This window comes from Polypterus senegalus, chromosome 10, assembly GCF_016835505.1.
Source record: "Polypterus senegalus isolate Bchr_013 chromosome 10, ASM1683550v1, whole genome shotgun sequence".
NCBI lineage: Eukaryota > Metazoa > Chordata > Cladistia > Polypteriformes > Polypteridae > Polypterus > Polypterus senegalus.
The window spans coordinates 5,262,569-5,286,254 of record NC_053163.1 but is presented as its reverse complement, the minus strand read 5'-3'; the positions used below and the strand labels follow the sequence as shown (position 1 = coordinate 5,286,254).

General features: G+C 40.6%; 1 protein-coding gene across 1 annotated transcript in view; it reads left to right on the top strand.

Annotated features, from left to right (window-relative positions):
* kat8 (K(lysine) acetyltransferase 8) overlaps positions 1-23,686 on the top strand; it is a 46,538-nt gene that overhangs the window by 19,176 nt on the left and 3,676 nt on the right. The window contains exons 4-9 of the mRNA XM_039764984.1: positions 1,535-1,588; positions 2,961-3,125; positions 15,273-15,362; positions 15,584-15,724; positions 22,121-22,214; positions 23,480-23,630. Of these exons, the coding sequence (XP_039620918.1) occupies positions 1,535-1,588; positions 2,961-3,125; positions 15,273-15,362; positions 15,584-15,724; positions 22,121-22,214; positions 23,480-23,630 (695 nt within the window). The remainder of the gene's footprint in view (positions 1-1,534; positions 1,589-2,960; positions 3,126-15,272; positions 15,363-15,583; positions 15,725-22,120; positions 22,215-23,479; positions 23,631-23,686) is intronic.

Below are 23,686 nucleotides of genomic sequence, written 5' to 3'. Positions count from 1 at the left end.
TTCCTTCTACCCTAAAAAGAGCCCCAGGGCGCCAAAACAACAGGATGCTGCCCCCTCCATGCTTTACTGTCGGTATGGTGAGCTGCATTGGTGTACCGTTTGGTATTGAGACCAGATAGTTTGATTTTGGTCTCGTCTGACCAGAAGACCTTTTTCCATTTGACATCAGAATCTTCAAGATGCGTTCTGGCAAAACTCAAACGAGCCTTCATGTGGCCTTTCTTAAGAAGTGGCTTTTTCCTTGTGACCCTCCTGAACAAGCCACCATTGTGGAGCGCTCCTGAAATTGTCACCTGCACACCATTAATGACCACTCTTTGCCATCAAATCCTGTAACTCCTTCAAAGTAGCCACTCTTACCAGTTTCCTTCTTGCTCTTCCATCCAGTTTGGAGGATCCAGGGAGGGTCCTAGTAGCACCAAACACTTCTTTATGATGGACTTTACTGAGCTCCTTGGGATTGATAAAGCCTTTCAGATGTTTTTGTCTCCATCTCCTGCCTTATGTCTGTCCACAACTTTATCTCTGAGATCTTCTGAAAGTGGCCTGCCACCCATAGTCGGCTCTTTGCTGTCAACTGCTCTACCAAGCAAGGGGATGAAAGGACCAGGAACAACACCTCTAATCGCATGGATTACAGCTGAGCACAGCCAGTAACCGCAATGGAAATGGTGGGCACTGACACCTGAGTGAGTTTACGAGGGGGGTGATCCTTTATTAATCTCAGTGGGTCTTGTTTTTGATTTTTTTTTTTCTTTTTATTCTTCTGAACTGTAGCTGTGATATCTTTCACTTGGATGTTGTAAATTGCATTGAGAAAGTAAAGCTGGAAAAAATATTGGTTTATGTGTTCTCATTTAAGGCTGTAAAGCAAACAAAATGGGAATTTTTTGAAGCGGGGGGATTATTTTCTATAACCACTATGTTATGATAGATTGACTGTTCAGTGCTGACATGATGTCCCATCACTCTGGGACCCTGTAATGTACAAGTTGGTTAGCCGATTAGGCTACAGGCCCAGTGTTTTCAGATGGATGACTGAGCCTAAAGTAAAAGCAAATACTTAATTGTCGTACTGATATCTGTCAACGACAACATTTATTTATAGAGCACATTTTCATACAAATAATGTAGTGCTTTACATGATGAAGAAAGAGAAAAAAGACAAAGTAGGAATTAAAATATGACAAAACTCATTAACACAGAATTAAAGTAAGGGCAGATGGCCAGGGAGGACAGAAAAAACAAAAAAAAAAAAACTTTGGGAATTGATGTGGTGAAGCTCATATAAATAAAGGCTTTATGCACGACTGTCCTAAGTTGCTTCATTGAGAAACATTGAGTTCAGTCCAATTAAGCTCTGCTGCCCCTCCTTAGAATTGCGTGTTATTTTTGCTAAAGGTGACATGGGGTGTCTCTGTCAGACTGTGAGAAATATGACTTATTTAGTGGCAATTGTAAATAAGATTTTTTTTTTTTATTAAAAGTGAGTGATCTTAATATTATGTGTTTGTACCATCTCCATTTTTAACAGACTTACGCAGAAATGGACCCAACGACCGCTGCCTTAGAGAAGGAGCATGAGGCGGTAAGTAATTGGTGGGCCCTGTCTGCTTTGTTTCATTTGCAGGGAAGCGGGAAGTTCATGCCCAGGTGAATTATTGATTCATATATAAAAATACATTCATCCCTGTATGTCCTTTTGTTGGAGAGCATTTTTGCTAATCGCCCATCTCTTCACGTTGACAGTGTTTCATCAGTGGTGGTTGGCACCTTTGTTTTGTTGTGTTTGTCCGTTTGACTTGCTGGCTATGGGAACAAATTCAATTGTTGTTCGTTTAACACTTGGGATGGGTTGGTCATTGGCTTGGTTCCAAAGTCCGTTGTAGGAGTTTACTGATGGGTGGCTACTTGGATTTTCAGCTCTCGTATCTTTCAGTAACATGACTCGTGATGTATCGTACGCACCGCCTTTGTAATTTTCTAGTTTTGCAGGGTTCTTCAGTCTGATTTTTATAAGCCACATGTCGTTTTTTTTTTTTGTTTGTTTTTCTCTACGTGGTACTTTGCTATATGAGTGCTGGTTTTGTATTAGATGGCTCACAGTAAAGTTTGTCACACTTTCAGTCAAATTGTCTGCAAACTTCGCTATGTTTGTCTTCTGTTCAATATTTAGGTAAAAAGCAAGTCGGTGTGTAGCTTAAATACTTTGTGCGCCTATGTCAGTGTGTCTATCAGCTGTGTGACTTTTCCAATGCGAATATAATTAATCATTCAATTGAGACAATTAGTTATGTTAAACTCTTCTTAAGATTTGCATTGGGTGTGACGAGGATGGACAGGATTAGAAATGAGGACATTAGAGGGTCAGCTCAAGTTGGACGGTTGGGAGACAAAGTCAGGGAGGCGAGATTGCGTTGGTTTGGACATGTGCAGATGAGAGATGCTGGGTATACTGGGAGAAGGGTGCCAAGGATAGAGCTGGCAGGGAAGAGGAGAAGAGGAAGGCCTAAGAGAAGGTTTATGGATGTGGTGAGAGAGGACATGCAGGTGATGGGTGTGACAGAACAAGATGACGAGGACAGAAAGATATGGAAGAAGATGATCCGCTGTGGCAACCCCGAACGGGAGCAGCCGAAAGAAGAAGTTAAACTCTTAATGTAATTAAGCAACATTTAATCGTTAAGATCCCTAGAAACGAGCAATATAATTTTTAGCCCCATATTTTCAAAATGTGCTTATCAGAGTTGAACGGAGTTTGAGATGCTCCTTAAATTGACTCGATGGGGCACGTCGCACACTTTTTTCCACAGGTCACCTCTCCTCCTCCCATTTTACAAATGGCTACCTGACTGTTTCAGAATGACGGTGACACCGTTGGGCCATTTCTCTGTCACGTTGGGGCTCTTCTGCCTGCCTTCTTGGCTGTTCATTTTTTGTTTTGTCCTTTTTTTCTACAGATCACCAAGGTGAAATATGTTGACAAAATCCAAATTGGCCATTACGAGATCGATGCGTGGTACTTCTCACCATTTCCAGAGGACTATGGCAAGCAGCCTAAACTCTGGATTTGCGAGTACTGCCTGAAATACATGAAGTTTGAAAAAACCTTCCGGTATCATTTGGTAAGTTTGCATACCAGCAGTAAAATGATGGTGGTGTTTGCGGAATGGCCAGCTAATTTAAGAATCTGCTCAGTCTTGTTTTCAGCTGTAGTGTTAGTCATGCATGTCAAACATAACAAAAGGCTGGCTGTTGTGTTAACATTTAGGGTGAAACTGGTGCTCGAATACGTTGATGCTTTTCAAGTTAAAGTAGCCAAAGTTGGGGCTTTCCTTTCACAGCTTTAACAAAGGTTTTATCTTCGACTTATCTGCCCTACATAAATTAAGGGTATGCGAATTCCTGGAGCTCCTTTCCTGTGACTTAGCTAATCTACCTCAGGATTAAGCACCAATAGGTGAAGTCTTTCTGAAGTGTTTCTGTATTGAGCTTATTGCATTACTCGTGTGGACCAATCAAATTTAAACTGAGTTTAGCTAGGGTCCCATCTTGTTTCTCAAGTTTAACGTCTGTCTGTGTACCCTGCTGGTCCACTTGCATTTAGGTAAGCTTTTTTTTTTTTACCACCTGCCTGCACTTATCCCTTATCATAGCATAAAGCTGTGCTTGTAGTTTGTGAACCCTTTAGAATTTTCTATATTTCTGCATAAATGAGACCTAAAACCTCATCAGATTTTCACTCAAGTCCTAAAAGTAGATAAAGAGAAACCAGTTAAATGAGACAAAAATATTATACTTGGTCATTTATTTATTAAGGAAAATGATCGAATATTACATATTTGTGAGTGGCAGAAGTATGTGACCCTTTGCTTTCAGTATCTGCTGTGACCCCCCTTACTAAACGTTTCCAGTAACTTTTGATCATTCCTGCACACCGGCTTGGAGGAATTTTCGCCCATTCCTCCGTACAGAACAACTTCAACTCTGGGATGTTGGTGGGTTTCCTCACATGAACTGCTCACTTCAGGTCCTTCCACTACATTTTGATTGGATTAAGGTCAGGACTTTGACTTGGCCATTCTAAAACATTCACTTTATTCTTCTTTAGCCATTCTTTGGTAGAACGACTTGCGTGCTGAGGGTCGTTGTCTTGCTGCATGACCCACCACCTCTTGAGATTCAGTTCATGGACAGATGTCCTGACATTTTCCTTTAGAATTCTCTGATATAATTCAGAATTCACTGTTCCATCACTGAAGGCAAGCCGTCCTGGCCAAGATGCACCAAAACAGGCCCAAACCTTGATACTACCAGCACCATGTTTCACAGATGAGATGAGGTTCTTATGCTGGAATGCAGTGTTTTCCTTTCTCCAAACATAACGCTTTTCATTTAAATCCAAAAAGTTCTATTTTGGTCTCATCCGTCCATAAAACATTCTTCCAATAGCCTTCTGGTTTGTCCACGTGATCTTTAGCAAACTGCAGACGAGCAGCAATGTTTTTTTGGAGAGCAGTGGCTTTCTCCTTGCAACCCTGCCATGCACACCATTGTTGTTCAGTGTTCTCCTGATGGTGGACTCATGAACATGAACATTAGCCAATGTGAGAGAGGCCTTCAGTTGGGGTCCTTTGTGACCTCGCCAACTATTACATGTGTGCCTTGCTCTTGGAGTGATCTTTGTTGGTCGACCACTCCTGGGGAGGGTAGCAATGGTCTTGAATTTCCTCCATTTGTACACAATCTGTCTGACTGTGGATTGATGGGAGTCCAAACTCTTTAGAGATGGTTTGGTGACCTTTTCCAGCCCGATGAGATTCATCAACTCTTTTTGTGAGGTCCTCAGAAATCTCCTTTGTTCGTGCCATGATACACGTCCACAGACGTGTTGTTAAGAGCAGACTTTGATAGATCCTGTTCTTTAAATACCACAGGGTGCCCACTCACACCTGATTGGCATCTCATTGACTTGAATTTCACCTTCAGACTAACTGATCATCCGTGAGGTTCACATACTTTTGCCACTCACAGATATGGGATATTCTATCCTTTTCCTCAATAAATAAATGACCAAGTATAATATTTTTGTGTCATTTGTTTAACTGGTTTCTCTTTATCTACTTTTAGGACTTGAGTGAAAATCTGATGATGATTTAGGTCATATTTATGCAGACGTATAGAAAACTCTAAAGGGTTCACAAACTTTCAAGCACAACTGTAGATGTCACTCTGCTACTGTGCGTGGATTTACAGTGCTGTGAAAAAGTATTTTCTCTCTTCCTAATCCCCTCTGTTTTTGCCTGTTCTATATAATTAAAGGCTGCAGACCTTTAGACAGAATACAAAATTAGAGAAGGGTAAACCTGAATATGAACACACAATGAAGTTTTTAAATCATTACTCTCTTTATTCAAAGAACAAAGTTATCCAACGCCCTCATCATCCATGTGAAGAAGTAATTGCCACCATAGTTTGAATAATAGATTGTAACAACTATGGCTGCAACCAAATGCTTCCTCTCATTTGATATCAGTCGCTTATATTGCTTTTGTGTCAACTGCTCATTTCAGTATGTCTGTTGGGTTCAATTCAGGACTTTGACTTGGCCACTCAACAGCTTGCATTGTGTTTCTTCTGAGCCATTCGGGTATAGACTTTACTTTTATGTTTTGGCCTCATTGTCCTGGCACATAACACAATTACATTTTAGCTTCAGGCCACCTGCATATGCCAGAATATTCTAGTAAAGTGCAGAATTCCTGGTTCCTCCAATAATGCAATAATTCCAAAGCACTTGTAAACCATTGCTCAAGCCACCCTCCTATTTTTTTGGACATATGTTCTTGTTGTCAAACACATTAAACAGAGAGACCATTGCAATATTTTTTTTTGGCCACTTTTTTATGCTCTTCTGTGGATCATGCAGGCCTTTGGAGTAAAACTGGCGTAGCTGTCATGTTTGTAGATCCAAGATGAGATGGTGCCTTCTTTGTGGCTTGGTGACTTGTCACATTTGAAAAGGCATAGAAAGTGTCCAGAAAGCGCTGGACTTGATCAGCAACAGAGGTTGGGTATGTTGGGTGCGGTGTTCAGATAATGCTTGCTTGGCTTCTAACCTTGGTGATCATCTTGGTGGTGCTGCATTTATTTATTTTAATGACTTCATTAGAATGACTAGTAATGCATATTATTCAAATTTGCTTGTCTTTGCTAAGCTGATAGGAGAGGAAAGCTGGCCTGGTCTTCTCGGCTTTTAGCTTTATCAGTTCAAGGTCCAGTGTCTCATGTGGCTGTATAAGGAGTTGCCCTCATGCACACTAGTGGTGTAAAGTTTGAATAACAAAAATAATTCATGGTAATATAAATGCACTTATAATTGATGTATGGCCATTTAATAATCAAGGAGAGGAAAATAAAAATAAATCTGTCTAGTTAGGAGCATTGCTGGAGGATTTGAATCTCTGAGAGACTGAAGTGTAGGTTATCACAGACACAGTCACGGTTTATCCAACCCTATCCTGCACATTTTATTCCTAAACTTCTAGGAGTTCTAATCAAAGGAATTTAATCCATCTATGCTTGGATTGCAAGGTTGCTAATATCTGTGGTCCTAACAGGCCATAATCTAGGAGCAGTGCCTTGGTAATACAGCTGTGTCACAGCAGGAGAGAAACCAAAGACAGGAGGTACAATGCCAGTCCAGAATGAGAGTTCTGTTTTGAATTTTAATATGCGAGCCTAGCAAATTGCTGAAATATGAAAGGCTAACCTGGATATGCCTGACTAAAGTAACGGGTCTTCATCCTGGATTTAAAAGTAGACACAGAAGGGCATCTTGCATAGAAACAGGCAGATCATTGTAATAAGTTTGAGTTTTAATATGTCACTGTGTTCTGTACAAAATATTTTATAAATCTGCTTTTTCTCACATGTACAGCTAACAAGGCCAGATTTAGCACACAGGGGCTCATCAACTAGAACTGCTAGGCAAGCATTAGAAGACGAGAAAGGGACAGCTACGAAAATTGGCATTGTACTATTTCTGTGTGTCAGAGTCAGCATGACATTGGATCTTCTTTTCTTTGTTTGGAATGCCATGATTTACCTAAGAGGGCCCTGCACATGGAGAAAGAGTATGAAGCCTTGGACCATTGTCCGGCACACCTTTGATGCCGACGGACAGATGGGAGATAACGTTGTCCGATCCTGAAAATCCTTCCAGCGCAGCGACGAAAATGGCAGACTGTATACATCGAGATCCCCCTTCGGTAACAGTCTTGTCATTTTGTAATGCTGCGTAAATCGTCATTAAACAAATTTATTTCTCCAGTGTGATTTCTTACCGCCGTATCACTAAGGGAGGGTTCTCGCCTTTTAATATTATATCTGTATAGTTTTGGGTTACTTAAGACGCCGCAATTAAAAAAGAACTTATTCCAAGCAGGGAGCTAGCGCCCCCTAGAGGAAAACAATCATTCCATATTGTTTGGTTCTAATAGGTAAAAGATCGACTATTGTTTTGTTTGTACGTGGAGTCTTGAATACGTTATCTTGAGATTGTGGTGTTTGTTTGGATTGATAAGGTTGTTTGTTTTAACAAGTAGTGGACCTGATGAAGTGGCCATTATATACTCTAGGAGCCAGGTCCATGCTTTGAGTCCCTAGGACTAAGTTCACCTGAACTGGAGAGCAAGTGTATGACACTCCTAAATTACTGGAGCTCCTTGTGACCTGGAGTCCTTGTGTGACATTTTGCTCTTCTCTCTTTTTGTGTCAAACAGCGTGTGCACATTAATCTTTCTTTGTTGTCACATCAGATTACAGAACAAAGCCAAGTTACTTCATGTAGTGTTCATTGGAATGCTGGCTTTCCAGCTTCTATGAATAAACCTGAAAGGATAAATCCAATAATTTCATACTTCAGGGACATGAGTCATCACTTTTATTAATGCATAAACCTTTAAAATGTAATAATTAGTCTTTTAATTGGCACATTTAAAAGCGGAATAAAGTTCAATGTGTTTTACATAGGAAGATGATTACAGTGACAATTGCCTTAAGATATATGTGTGGTTTTGGAGCACACAGTTTAATATTTAAGCAGACACAATCCTATTTTTCCAAACGTATTTACAGTGGATGTAAAAAAATCTACACACCTCTGCCAAAATCAGACTTTGTGTAATAAAACCAAATGAAATTCTGGCGGAACCTGTTCCACCCAAATTGCAATCTATACAAAAAAAGTCGAAAACAAATCAAACTCTTTAGCGAAAAAAGGAAAATCAAATCCTACAAAAACCTGGTTGCATTGGTGTGCAGACCCCCTAAACCAGGCATGCGCAACCTTTCCGCTATTGACGGCCGCACTACAGACTTTTTACTTTAATAACGGCCGCACTACAGACTTTTTACTTTAATAACGGCCGCCAGTAAGTCCAAGTAAACTTAATAATGTTTTATGATTTATGTAAAAATTTACAGATTACACATTAAAACAGAGTATGATATATCTGACAATATTCAATTTACTGGTCTACATATGTAAAAAATGTCTACGAAACGTCATATAGGACAAAAAACCTTTACTTACAGCAATTGTTTCAGGAAGTTTGGAAAACATCGCCATTAATGGCTTCCTTGCTCTTGCATGTTTGCAGACAGACTTGCAAAGTCAGGGGACTCGCTGGAGACCATTAGCCGTATTCCAGACTCTAGATTGCTGTCTACCAATCGGGTTCGGTACTTGTTTTTCAGATATTTCATTCTGGAAAATGCTGCTTCGCACAAATAAGTGCTTCCGAAAAGAACGAGAATGTTTCTGGCCAGTTCTCGTAGTTGTGGGTATTCTACTGCTGATTTCCACGTATCCAGCAGGTCGCTTTCTTCCGTAAACTTTTTCACAAGCTGCTCATTGTTCTTCAACTCTACTAGCTCCATTTGTAGATGTAACGGTGCACTCTCTGTCTCCACCAGATGAGGAGAAGCAACGAGTCTTATTGTTGCTGAAATCTTTTCGAAATCTTGAAAACGGTTAGCGAATTCCTGCAACAGCCGTCTAAAGTGCCCGAAAAACGGACGGTAGGAATTTGGTCAGGCTTTACTTCTTTGCTGTCAATTAGAGCCGTCAGTTGTGGAAAGTGGTAGAAATTACCCTGCTGCAGATGGCTTTTCAGGAGACGACATTTGTCACAGAAGTCTTTTATTTTTCTGTGCATGAGGCAAACTGTTGTTGCTTTGCCTTGCAGGTTTTGATTGAGATAGTTAACATGCGTTAGTAAGTCAACCAGAAACGCCAGAGATGTTAGAAAGTCATTGTTTAGCAAGGGGCAGTCCTTGTTTTTCATCGAATAAAATTCCACTATTTCCTTGCGCAACAGCAGAACACGGCGAGAAGTTTCTCCCTGAGACAACCAACGAACGTCGGTGTGATAAGGAATTTCCTCGGCAAACGATTCACTCGTGTGTAGAATTTCTAGAAATTGCCGGTGGTTAAGAGCATTTGCTCGAATAAACGAGATAACACGATTCACTTCCTTCAGAATATTATCTAAAACAACAGATCTTGAACAGAGTGCTTCCTGATGGATGATGCAGTGAAGGTTGGTGAGTTGTTTATTACCATGCTCCTTGGACAAGTAATCTGACATTCTTGCCACAAGGCCTTGTTGCTTACCGGTCATGGCAGGCGCGCCATCTGTGCAGATTCCACGGAGATTTTTCAGATCAACGCTGGATTGAATGCAGGCTTTCTTCACTGCAAGAAATATGTCTTCTCCACGAGTATGAGTAGTAAGCATCTCCATGGAGAGAAGATCCTCACATAACTCAAAAGTAGGAGACAGAGAGCGAACGAAGATTAACAGCTGCGCCGAGTCCTTTATGTCCTTTGATTCGTCGACAGCCAGTGCAAACAAACTTTCCTCCTCATTCACCTTGGCCAGCATAGAAAGCTTTAACTGCTGGGCAATATCAAATTGTCGGCGTTGCACAGTATCACGCGAGAGAGGGATCGACGAGTAGTCAGCTTCTTTACCAGGATGAATACACTTAACAACGTCCATGATGCACCCTTTAACGAGTTCCCCATCTGAATAAGGCTTCCCTGCAACACCAAGACGATATGCCACTCTGTAGGATGCTTCACTTCGATTATTCGTAGACTTTACGAAAGTAGACATGACCGATTTTTGCTGTAGGAAACGCCTCTTCAAATTCTCTACACAGATCTTCCTAGACTCACCTTGCAAATTTGCAGATGTGTGTGACGCGTGATGGCGAAAATGCTGCTTTGCATTATCTCTTTTTACAGTCTTCACAACTTCACCGCAGATTAAACACATCATAGAATGTGTTGCTGACTCCATCATGAAGAACTCCAGCTCCCATTTGGAATTGAAGCTCCTCTTCTCTTCTGCCAATGTTCTTTTCCTTTTCAGAGACATTATTGGGCAAAATTAGAATATATTTAAATAGAAATCGGCTTTCGGCGTCACCATACCGACCCGGCCCGGCTTACTCGCTGGAGTCCAGAGACCCTACACCTGCACGGCCACCATTACGTACACTTTAATATACACGTCCACGGCCGCCAAAGTCCTTGCCCACGGCCGCATGCGGCCGTACGGCCGCAGGTTGCGCACAGCTGCCCTAAACTAATACTTAATTGACTCTCACCTTTTGATTTTATTACTACACTGTCTTTTGGGGTGAGAGTCTTATCGGTTTGGCACATCTAGACTTGACGATTTTTTTTTTTTGCCTACTCCTACTTGCTGATCTGTCAAATTCCGATGGCATCTCCTGTGCACAGTTCTCTTCAGGTCACCCCAAAGGTCTTGGTGGGCTGTGACTGGGCCATTCCAGAACATGAATCCTCCTTTGATGGAGCCATTGTTTTGTTGATTTTGATGTATTCTTTGGGTCCTCTTCAGCTTCCTAGCAGAAACTTGAAGGTTTTGTCCCAAAATTGATTGATACATGGAACTCCTCGCGATTAAAGCCCCAGTTGCTGTGGAAGAAAAGCAGCCCCAAAGCCTGATGCCACCTCCACTATGTTTCACTGTGGGTGTCCTGGTATTCCTTTGATGTGCTGTATTTTTTGTGCCATACATACATTTTGGAATTATGGCCAAATAGTTTTAATAATGGTTATGGGAGACTGGGTATACCATTTTTTTGCAAAATTTAGCCTGGCTTTGATGTTTTTCTTTGTGAGAAAAGGCTTTTATCTTTCTACCCTAACCCACAGTCCTTACGTATGAAGAATATGAATGATTGTTGTCACATGTAGGGAACAACCAGGACTTTAATGTTGCTACAGGCCTCTTGATGGCCTCCCTGACCAATTTTCTCCTTGTCTTCTCTTCAGTCTTGGAGGGACGTTCTGATCTTGGTAGACTCACTGTTGAGCCATACTTTCTCCAGTTGTTAATGACGCCTATCTTTGCTGTGCTGCATGGGATGTTTAGTGCTTAGAATACTTTTTTTTTTTTTGTACCCGTGTCCAGATTAATACATTTCATTGATGAGTTCAGTGGCCCCACAGCCTTCAGCAATTGTAGAATATGAAATTTTGTCTGTCTAGACCAGGGGTCTCCAACATTTTTGTTTCCCCCTGAGAGCTACTTTTTACAAAAATGAAAATGGCCGAGAGCTCCTCCTGTTTTTCTAACGTTTCTTCTCAAATACTAACGGAGCGGCCAGTTCTTTAGCGTGGCCGTCTCATTCTCAAATGAAGCCACAGGACTTGGCCGCTCCAAGCTTCATTCCTAGGAGCAGTGCCTGTAATTATAGATTGTCACAGATGATCTACACTTTGCAGAATTTGCTGCATTGTGTCTAATGAATCATCAGAGGTGAGGTGAGGTTCCTAACCTACAAGACACAAACTGTATATGAGGCGGTGTCTAGGCCAGAAGAGCTACTTTTACAAAATGAAAATGGCAGAGCGCTCCTAATGTTTTCTAACGTTTCTTCTCATCGCTTATTTCAACCCAAACAAACTGAATAAGCTTGTTTTGCCTGAACGTTTACAAAATGTTGGTGTCCACAACTCACATTTTGCATTAAAACATCACACAAGTTTTTTGAGTTCAACTGCAAGCGCATTTTGTACGTCTGTATGCATTTTCTAGTCCCTCACACTACTGAATTAAAACATGAATGCTGTCAAAACAAATCAACACAATTCCAAATCCACAGATATGACTTATTCATTTGTCATTTTGTTCCATGTCACTGTGTCACTTTATTCACTTGTCCAGTTGCATGTGTGATGTGTTTTTTAGTTAGTCAGATGACTCAACAAGAGAGGCAGGTGTACGGTGGAGTGGAGCCCACTTAGGTTCACTCGTCTGGAGTCATTTCAATGTTTGTCTGTCAGTCTTGTCCTGAATTTTGATTTCATGACATTCAGGTCACAGACTCGCAGAGATATGGAGACCCAAACAAAGCAGACATTTTCAGAGCTGCTTGGTGAAGATTCTTACAGTTATCTGGCTCTACTAAGCTCCAGAAATGCTGTTGAAACTTTAACTGCTCATTATTTTGGATGCTTACTAATATAATAATATATAAAATCCAGTGTCTCTCTGTCCGCTTTTCACGAGAGAACTAGTTAATGGATTTAGATCGGTTTTTTTCTATAGTTTTCTTGAACACTCCAGTTGATTTTGCGCCTTCTCTCATTTTACTGTGTATCATAGTTTGCTTGCCGTACCGATTTTATTTGTGTGAATCCGAGAAACGCGCAGTGGGCCGAACGGAGGTGCCTTCCTCACTCACTCGTTAGCTTCGGGGCGTCTTCCTTAACTCCGCTTAGGTAGTGAATGAGAGAACAATTGAATTTAACTTTGTTTGATATTTAAAATAAAGTGTTACTTAGGTCTTGATGAGTTTGAGTCTGGATATTCTCAAGTGTATGCCCACAATGAAAAGAGAGCTTGCATTTCAGATTGTGGATCGTGATATGATTTTTTTTGGAAAGATCACCCACCCCTAATTTGACTAATCAAGCTTTCATATTTATGTAGGATTCATTAACCCTTTGGCGAGCTACTTGAAAAGGGGTAGCTCGTGAATGAGCCCCGGTCTTGGCCAACTAGCCACCTACCTGCTTCAGGGTATTCTACATTTACATTGTCATTTGTGAAGTCTGATGATCCCGGAGTGAACACGCGCGTTATCCACTAAGCCAGTGATCTGTTCCACAAGATTGGTAGAGTGGCTCATAGTGCCAGAGCAGATGCCGGAGAAAGAGAAGGGGCTAATGACTCATGGTAATGCTGATTTTCACAAAATGTATCAAACATACTTGAATGGCTACCATGTGCATAGCATGCAGCCAACTCAGCCCTCCTAAGCAAACGTGAAAGTAAAAGTTTAGTAACTAGTTGTGTTAACATTTTTATACTTAATTCGAATAAACCGATGAGAAAGCCAAACTGAAAGTGTACTTTAGTATATTTTACAATTTGCACAGGTGACCCGACTTCTGTTGATTACTTAAAGAGGAAAAAAAAAAAACCTCTGTCTGTCATAAAGCAGAGTTGGAACAGACTGTTACTACACCCTCTGAAGTACTGCTTGGACAATATTACACTGTCGAACGTTGTAAATTCCTGTGGTTATGGCAGGAAAATGGCAATTAACAAATGAAATGAGACAGGCCATTATTGCCATTAGAAGTGTAGGAATTTCATTTAGAGAAACTGCAACAAATAAAAATCGGAGAGTACAGTTGTGTCCTACACATTTCAAAGGCGATTGGAAACTTGAAGAAACCCTGATAGGAAGAGATCTGCCAGACCCAAACTCACAATCCAATCATAAGACAAGTTTCTGAGGGTCGGTCGCCAGCTTGCATGAAAAGCACAGCTTAACGGTGGTGGAGAAAGGCAAGTGCCAGTCTATAACTGTGCAGAGGAGATTTTGCGCTGCAGGTTTGATGGGGAGAGTGGCAGGAAGAAAGCCATTCCTTAAAGGACAAAGTAAGGCCTTGAAGTACCTGCTGTGGACTACTGCAGACTGGAAGAAAGTCTTGTGGACACATGAATCAAAATCTGAAATCTTCACTTCATCATGCAGGGTGTTTGTACGCCATTGAGTTGGTGACACCAACTGTCAGACATGGAAGAGGAAGTGTGGTGGTCTGGGGTTGTATTGCTGGAGGCCGAGTTGGCGACTTGCACTTTGAATTAAAAGGGTTACCACAGTTTGGCTGTTGTATTAGCAAAAGGTGGAAACTTTGAATTCAAAATCTGAATACAATTTTTTACACTTCGTGATTCCTTGACTTTTTTTTTATTTGCAATTGTTCATTTGTTCTGTGCATTGATTTCATAAAGCATTAAGCCATTAAACTGCTTGCATTTCCATAAAAACAAACATCTTGGGTGTTCTAAATCTATACTTACACATACACACACACACAGTTTATTTTTTGTTATTTATCCTATGTGGTTTGTATAGATTGTCATGATTTTTAAGCTGCTTTCATGGAGAACAAAGTTAAATGTTTCTGTTTATGGATACCATCACTGGAAAAGAGCAAACAATATTAAAAAGCAACCATTAAAAAAAGTATTGTGTTACACTTGCCTGCAACGCATTCATTTTTTTTGTTAAATTCTGTTAAGTACTTATGGAATATCGGACTAATGCGCAAACAGGAATTGCGCTTTTGAAATGAAAACCCACCTTGCATCCTCATTGGTCCTGGGTCCTGTCTTCAATTCAGAAGTGCTTTCTGTTCATGGACTGGTCTCATTTTCCACAGGTGTTTACTTAAGAATATTCCGAGTTGTGCACAATGTCCGCATACAGCTGGATTATGTGACTGGAGTAAAGAATGAATGTTTTTGGTATTGTTTGCTGTTGTCCAGCGTTGTCACTATAGACGCCAATTCTGGCATAACTTTCATTCTCCAAGTAACAATTTTTTGACTGGAGCATTCCTTTAATAATCCTCATTCTCAAAATATCATTAAGAAATGTTGATTTCAGTGCATTACTTAAGTTTTGTTGTGTGTTTTTGTATGATGCTTAGTGTGTCTGGAGCATCTTCTATCAGAGTCGTTTAAGCCGTTCGGGTGAGGAGTCTTTCTTTTAGCTATTTGAAAATCGGCTGCTCATAGTAAAGTGCTCTTCTTTGACTCGTGGGTAAAGCTCCATGGAAAGAAGTTCCCCGAAAGCAGTTCTCTAGAGTAACTTGTAGCCGAGTCCTTCTGGGATTGTTGCTCATTCTGTTTTCTTTGTCTTCCTGGCAGACGCAGTGCCAATGGCGACAGCCCCCCGGCAAGGAGATTTACAGAAAGAGCAATATCTCTGTCTATGAAGTGGATGGAAGGGATCACAAGGTACTCCTTTTAACCATTCACCTCTAATTTATGGCCTCGAGAATTAAAGGGGTTTGTGGGAGATATGAGATGGGGATAAACTGGGATTCCATCACATTGCCGGCTCCTTATTTTCCACATTTTCGTGGTTGCCTTCTGTGCTTAGGAGAGCAAACCTAATAGCTTTAAGAGCAGCAGTGAAGTCGGAAAGACGTACTAAATCCTCCTTTCTTACTTTTTAGATATATTGTCAAAACCTGTGTCTTCTTGCAAAGCTATTCCTGGATCACAAGACCTTGTACTTTGATGTCGAACCCTTTGTCTTCTACATCCTCACAGAGGTGGATCGTCATGGTGCTCATATTGTGGGCTACTTTTCCAAGGTATGCAATGTAATGAAGAGCTGACATTTGCCTGGTGTTTTGTTGCACTTGTGCCCCTATGTGTGTGTGTGTGTGTGTGTGTATTTATACATGTTTGTGTGTGTGTGACGCTGTAATGCGTTTTGAGCTTCTCTTGTTAGGATTATGTTCCAGGAAAGATGACAGCAATAAATTCTTAAAACGAGAGACTATGTTCATTGCACAGTGAGTCACATGCTTTAGAAGTGTTACATGAAGCATCTAGAAAGACCAAGTATTCAAGATAACCTCTTTTCAACCTTTTTTTTTTTTTTTTTGCAACGCATATTGTGGTGTTTTGGTGCTTCAGTTACTCTCATATGTTTCTGTGTGTGCATTTGTATGGACGTACAGTACAGGCCAAAAGTTTGGACACACCTCCTCCTTCAATGTGTTTTCTTTATTCTCATGACCATTTACTGCACTCCATCACTCTCCTTCTTGGTCAAATAGCCCTTACACAGCCTGGAGGTGTGTTTGGTGTCATTGTCCTGTTGAAAAATAAATGATCGTCCAAGTAACCTGACTTCTGCACATTACAACTGCTGGTCCCAACCCCATTGATAAGGCAAGAAATTCCACTAAATAACCCTGATAAGGCACACCTGTGAAGCGAAAACCATTTCAGGTGACTACCTGTTGAAGCTCATCGAGAGAATGCCAAGAGTGTGCAAAGGGTGGCTATTTTGAAGAAACTAGAATATAAAACATGTTTTCAGTTATTTCACCTTTTTTTGTTAAGTACATAACTCCACATGTGTTCATTCATAGTTTTGATGCCTTCAGTGAGAATCTACCAATGTAAATAAAGAAAACACATTGAATGAGGAGGTGTGTCTAAACTTTTGGCCTGTACTGTATGTATAATTTAATATACAGGCAGCTTTATTGAATCTGTTGTCAGTCATTTATCAAAGTATGGATCAAAAATCTTTGATACATGAAGGCCTATCAATGTTGGATCAATATACCCATCTGTTAAAAAAATCACACATTGTGTGTCCTTTGAGTAATCAGACTCCTAATCTATTAGATGTGACGAAAGCACAGTCCTCCCCACTTGACCACATTTTGTGTCAGAGAACATGGAATTTGGCTAGCTACATCTTTAAACTAAAATTCTAAGTTGCTGCAGATGTTAACAAGAACATAAGCAAGTCTAGTCATTTCAGTCTTGGTCAAAGAAGGCTTAAGGTAAAGCTCGTCAGAAGCTTTGAAAGTCCCTGCATAGGTAACAGTTCTGGTGTTGGGCTATATGTTGGTAGGCCATGGTGACCAAGAAAAAGAGGATAGACCTCAAGCCATGTGAGCCACCCAGGGTGTTTGTTTCTATCCTGTATCTGTACTTGCTTGTTAATTAGATAAAGCTATGTGGTAACGTCTTAGAAATGCTGTGAAACCAGTTCTGTCAGCAAATGTAAATTCACACCAAGTTGGTTAACTGTGCTGCTGAGTTACTCTTGCTGGTCAGGTACAAATTGTAGAGCTTATAGGCATTGGACTGTTTAGGAAAGATTGCCTTAGGTAGCTCCTGTCTTTGTTGTCACTTCCGTAATCCGCTGCCAGGGTGACCCACCTTTCCCGGTAGTTACTGTCAGGACTGCACCATCCTGTCTTTAAAGCAGTCAAAAGAAATGGATACATTAGAGCAGGCAGTGTGCAGTGCAATCTGTTAATACCCTCACGTTGGTCAATTGTTTGTGTAGTTTTGGTGCTTCAGTTAACTGAGAACATTGTGTCTTCTAAAGTCGGACTTGCGACTTGCATGTGAAGTTCACTGTAGTATGGGGCAGTGAAACACCCTCAGCTTCTTGTCACACAAATTAAAAAATTAAATCAGTTGGGAGTGTCAGAAGGAATGAGAAGGCAGTTAAATTAGAGGGGATGTCAGTGAACCAAAAATAGAAAATAGCATAGGAGCTGGTCTGACTGGCTTATGAGTATGTGGCACACTTGTTCTATCTGAGGGGGTTGAAGGGCATGGCAGTGGGACTGTAGTGCAGCTCTTCACACTCCAGTGGCACTGTTTCATTAAGCTTCAGTTGACCTGCACTGTAAGTCCAGATATGTAAAGGTCATATTAAAATGTTAACAATGTGCAGTCTTGGAGCTGCAGAGTCTGCTTGACCGTTCGGTAAGTGACATTTTAGCTGTTTTCTCCTTTATCAAACACTTCTGTATAACTTAACTCTTTCAGGTGGATGTCAGTTTTTGTCAACAGGAGGTGCTGATGGCGGTAATCTACTGTACACGGTGACAAACCGATATTTTTATTCCACTCTGCGTGCTAGAAAGAGCGTTGGCTGTGAGATTTTCTGCGCTTGCGTGAGTAGAGAGGATCAAACGACGGCAAAAGTGGAATCAACATCTGGAGAGAGAGAAGCAAATGTGTAAAGCAAAATGCTCCATGGACAACGTTTTGCATATTATCGCTGAATTGCACTCTGACTTGTTGATACCAGTGATCGAAAGCGAATGTGACGTACTAGCATCAGCTGATTGTGGTGCAGGTTTGTGCAACTGACGTGCCTACAGTGGTGGTGGTCCTCCTAGGCAAACAAGTACAATGACAAGAGATACAAACCAGACTGCATTTCACTGTGACTGCCACTGTTGCCCCACCACGTGAAGACACCTACAGAAGATGGCGAACTGCATCCTCTGCATGAAGCAACAGAAGTTTTATGTTGATTTTAAATGAAACCTTTGCTTTGTGTGCTTTTCAAAAAACTGTGCTTTTTGGAAGAAAATATTCAGCCGTCAAAGATTTAATAGTGACAAGTCAAGCAAAATGAAACCTTTTTATTTTATTGGCTAACTACAAAAGATTGCATTATGCAAGCTTTCGAGGCAACTCGGGCCCTTTCTTCAGGCGAGACGTAATCAAGGGGCCTGAGTTGCCTCGAAAGCTTGCATATTGTAATCTTTCCAGTTAGCCAATAAAAGAGGTCATTTTTGCTTGACTTGTCACTACATTCATAATGGCTAACACGGTACAACACCCTAGTACTATATCTTAATAGAAATTTAAAATGGTAGGAGTTTTACAAGTTATAGAAATTTGTTAAAATGTTTACCAATAATCACTCCCGTACTACGCATGTCACTCAGTACACTTTATTACGTGCAGCTCTGAGGTTTGCTTTGTAAAAACAAACTATTACAGACATTTGCACATAATTACCTTGCCAGGAGCCTTCATACACAATAGATGATGACACGTGTTTTCTGTTTTCCCTTGGAACAAAGGATGTGTTTAGAATACAAATTGTTCTTGTAAATACCCCTGTGACCTGGGGTTAGATTAAGTCACTGTCCCTCTCAACTAAAGCAGGTTAGTGGGAGAGAAAGGCATCTGTCTAAAACAAAAGAAAAACTCCAATACCCCCAAAATTTGATGGGCCACTGGCCATCCTGGGTGAATCCAATAAACCGACAGAGAGATTGTTCTAATAAGTATGATCTGTCGGCCATAGTTCTGACATCCTCACAAAGCTTTCCTGACTGGGGCTTTGCATAGTTTGAGAATACCTAATCTTCGTATTCGTTGCTCTGATGGTATAAAAGTCAGTGTTGAGCGTGCCTCATAGAACCGTTGGTGCCACTGCAGTGCTACTACTCTCCACGGGTTTAGAAAGTCATTCTTGTCACTCATGCAGAGTATAGTGAAAGTCTAATTTGCATATGCTAATGAACACGTGAGAACATTCAGCAGTAAATTGGTTCCTGGTCTCCGTGCCCCAGGGTGTTCAATTTTAAAAGACCCCTCACCTCACTATCTCCACTAGGGATAGGCACAAACTCAATATGAAGATCATCTTTTATGTATAATACGCTACCGTGGCTGTTCGTTTGTCTGTCCAGGATTTTCAATCACCTGTAGCTCACAAACCATTTGAACTATTGACCTTAAATTTGGTACACCTATACTACGTGACGTCTACTATCCGCTTTCGGGGTGATGATTGACCTCCAAAGTTACTCCTCTTTATTTTTTATTTTATTTTAAATCAACTCTCAGCAGCGCGCAGCAGGGCGTACAGGCGCCGTTCTCATCCCTACCTCCTTCACCGTCACTTTCCCTTCTCTTTATCTTAAATCATTCTTGAGGCAAATTGAAGGCTTAAGTGAAAAATTAAAGAAAACGTACTAAACGTACTAAGTAATTGCAACACAAACACGGACTTAATCAGTTTTACCGTGAAAAGATGGAGAAGAAAGAAGAGAAGAAGCGGGACTCTAGGGTGGAGAAGAGAGTTGCAGCAAACGAATGCTAAATGTACAGAGAAAGAGGATGAAAACTATGAATGCTCAAGTCACGTGTGTTCACTGCACGTTATCTTTCTATCAGTGTGCCGTTACTGGTCATCAATAATAAATTTGGTAAAAGGATTGAAGTAGGGGGAAAAAAAAAAATCTGTTCAGCATCACCTTCATTTATTTGTTCATTTGTATATGAATGTAACAACTTGATGAGTGGAACATCACTTGTATGGGAAATCCAACTTCTGATAGCCCAATTAACCTCAGTTACAGTAATTCCTCCTCGATCGCGGGTGTTGCGTTCCAGAACCCCCCGCGATAGATGAAAATCCGCAAAGTAGATACCATATTTTTGTATGGTTATTTTTATATATTTTAAGCCCTTATAAACTCTCCCAAACTGTTGTTATTAGAGCCCTCTAGACATGAAATAACACCCTTTAGTCAAAAGTTTAAACTGTGCTCCATGACAAGACAGAGATGACAGTTCTTTCTCACAATTAAAAGAATGCAAACATGTGTTCTCTTCAAAGGAGCGCTGTCAGGAGCAGAGAATGTCCAAGAGAGAGCGATAAAAGCAGACGATCAAAAAATCAATACGTGCTTTTAAGTATGCCGAAGCACCGCGATAAAGCGGCATTTTTTAGAGGAGCGTCCATATCCACTAGGCAAACAGCCCCTCCGTCAGGAGCAGAGAATGTCCAAGAGTGAGAGAGACAGAGAAAAGCAATCAAGCACCGTGCGGGAAGCGTATCGTATATCATTGAGCAGTTTTATTTAATATGTAATACATGCTCTGATTGGGTAGCTTCTAAGCCATCCGCCAATAGCGTCCCTTGTATGAAATCAACGGGGCAAACAAACTGAGGAAGCATGTACCATAAATTAAAAGACCCATTGTCCGCAGAAATCCGCGAACCAGCGAAAAATCCGTGATATATATTTAGATATGCTTACATTTAAAATCCGCGATGGAGTGAAGCCGTGAAAGTCGAAGCGCGATATAGCGAGGGATTACTGTACACCTTTGTAAAACTTTGTAGTAATATGTAACTGATCCATTTTTCGTTTGTTTTTTGCACCATATAGGGAGCCCTTAATTCAGGTGAGGCGTCGTTTAATGCGTCTTGTAGTCTTTAGTGGCCACCACATTGTTGCTCACATTTATGTCGGTGTTAAAGCTTTTAGAATTGACAATATTGGCCTTTACCAGACTAGCTGTTTGATTAGTTGCATTCGCCTCCACTGCAGTTTTTATGGCATGTTCAAGCCGTTGTTTTGGTGTATTTTTTTTTGAAAAGCTGTCAATGTAGGATTGTTTTTCACAAAACCTTGCCTTTTGCATTGATTTCTTTTTTTTTTTTTTTGCTGCATTATGAAAGTAATTTTGAATTAACAACCATTTTCTCTTTTGCTTTTTCGCCATGCGGTTAAACATCAAATGTTCAGACTCCTAAAGTGACATATTAGACACCTGCCTAGATATTCAAGTCTGATTAGACGCATTTGAAATTGTGAAAATCAAAGTGAACTAGGAGTACGTTGCTGGATAGCCGTGTTGGTGCCTGTCCTGTCAGTCAAACCGTATGCTTTTTCCTTGCATATGCTAAGGTCCCATTCTGAACAGGACTCCATGATGTGCCCCTAATGGTAGATCTGGCCATGGAGCAATGGAACACAAACCCCCAGAATCCAACCTTATTCCTCCACCTCCTCACACAATTTCATGATTCCATTTGTTTAGTGTCTCATGGACTTTGACAGCTTTTTTTTTTATGCTTCTGTGCCATACACATTATAGACACTGAGTTTTACATCTCTATGTTTTAATGTGGATTTTTGAGAACGTCCCATTCATTCTGAACACTTGTTTATTAGGGAGTAGCATATCCCCTGGGAGCAGCTTGCAATGAAGTTGTGTGTTTTTAATAAAGCGGTTCTCACTGTTTTTGTTTTGCTCATTGCATTTGACTTACTGTCTGTCTTTTTGGTACCGTGTGTGCATTATGGCCTAGTTAGAAGTTTCTAGGTCAGCTGCTTTTAATTCACGTATATGGGTAGTGAAGTCATTCTACTACAACCCAACCTTCTATTTTCCTTTTTCTTGTTTCATAGGAGAAAGAGTCTCCAGATGGCAACAATGTGGCATGCATTCTCACTTTGCCTCCCTATCAGAGGCGAGGATATGGCAAATTTCTCATCGCCTTCAGTAAGTTTCAAGTTTAAATTTGTGTACAGAGTACATTGCAGTTCTTCCCTATATGTCTCATCTTAACTATTGACAATTGTGCATTACCAGCAACAGACAATGAATATTAAGACCGTACATTAAATGGAGTAGCAGACCTGAGTCTATATATACACAGTGCAGTAGGTACGTGTTTAGACAGTGACACCCTTAATACTAGTTTGGCTCTCCAGCCAAGCAAGCTTTCATTCACTCGTAGGCCCTTTGTCACAATAATTGTGCCTGACTTGAACAATGTGTGTAACACACCTGGCCAAGGTATAGCTAGGCAGCCAATTACATGCATGAAGTGCTACAGCTCCTATACAATTCACCCTTTTTATGTAAATATCGTTAATTCTGAATGTCTACACCAAAAGCTCTTTCTTTATTCTATTTCAGGTAGAGAGAGCTACATTAATTGTAAGAGCCAATTATTATTTAGGTTATGTTAAATTGATAGAAGTATTTTCTTCCATCCATCCATTCATTATCCAACCCGCTATATCCTAACTACAGGGTCACGGAGTAATGTTAAAATGTTTGCCTATATATTAATGCATAGTCTTTGGGAGATTCCATTATATCCCCCACAAGCTAAACTGAACTGGAATATTCAAATTATTTCTTATCCCCCTTACTTCAGATAAGTCCCAGTTTATAATCTTCTTTGCAGTTGGTGAGGCATGGCGGGCAAACAATTTTCAAATCGTATCCTGTAACATATCGTATTGACCATATTGAATGTGCCGTTCATCCGAAACATAATGAATGGATTAAGTAATGCATATGTAAGTTTGCCTTAGAGAAATAACGCAACCTTTAAGTATAGAAAGCAGCTGAAGTTTGAGAAGAAAAAGCTAAGCTTGTAGAGGAAACATTTTTTTTCTTTTTTTTTTGTTTGTTCATCCTGCATGTGGAATAACTTTTGTTTTTTTTTCTCTCTATTTTTGTGTGAGGTTTTTTGCTTTGGTTTTTCACTACTGGACTGAGAAATTTCTTTTGTATGCGTTTGACTCCTGCCTTACTCAGTACCTGTTCGATTTTGAGACCCTGGAAAAGAGGCAGCTACATTAATATGAATTATGTCACTGTCCAAATGCTTATCGACTGCACTGTGTTCAAGAAACACTTGGATAACCATTAGCACAAGTAGCTACTGTTAATTTTTGTCTCGCAGTCCATTTTCTTCTGTTTTGAACTATTAGGCCAGATTCTGTGTCACTGTCCCTGATGTCTCTTTATAGGTTATGAGCTTTCTAAACTGGAAAGCACTGTGGGCTCTCCAGAGAAGCCTTTGTCTGATCTAGGCAAGTTAAGTTATAGAAGTTACTGGTCGTGGGTCCTGTTAGAGATACTGAGAGATTTCCGGGGGACACTGTCCATTAAAGATCTGAGGTAAGGCAGTCTGTTTCAACCCCTTGTTCTATGCAGTTGGACTCCCACAGACCTTA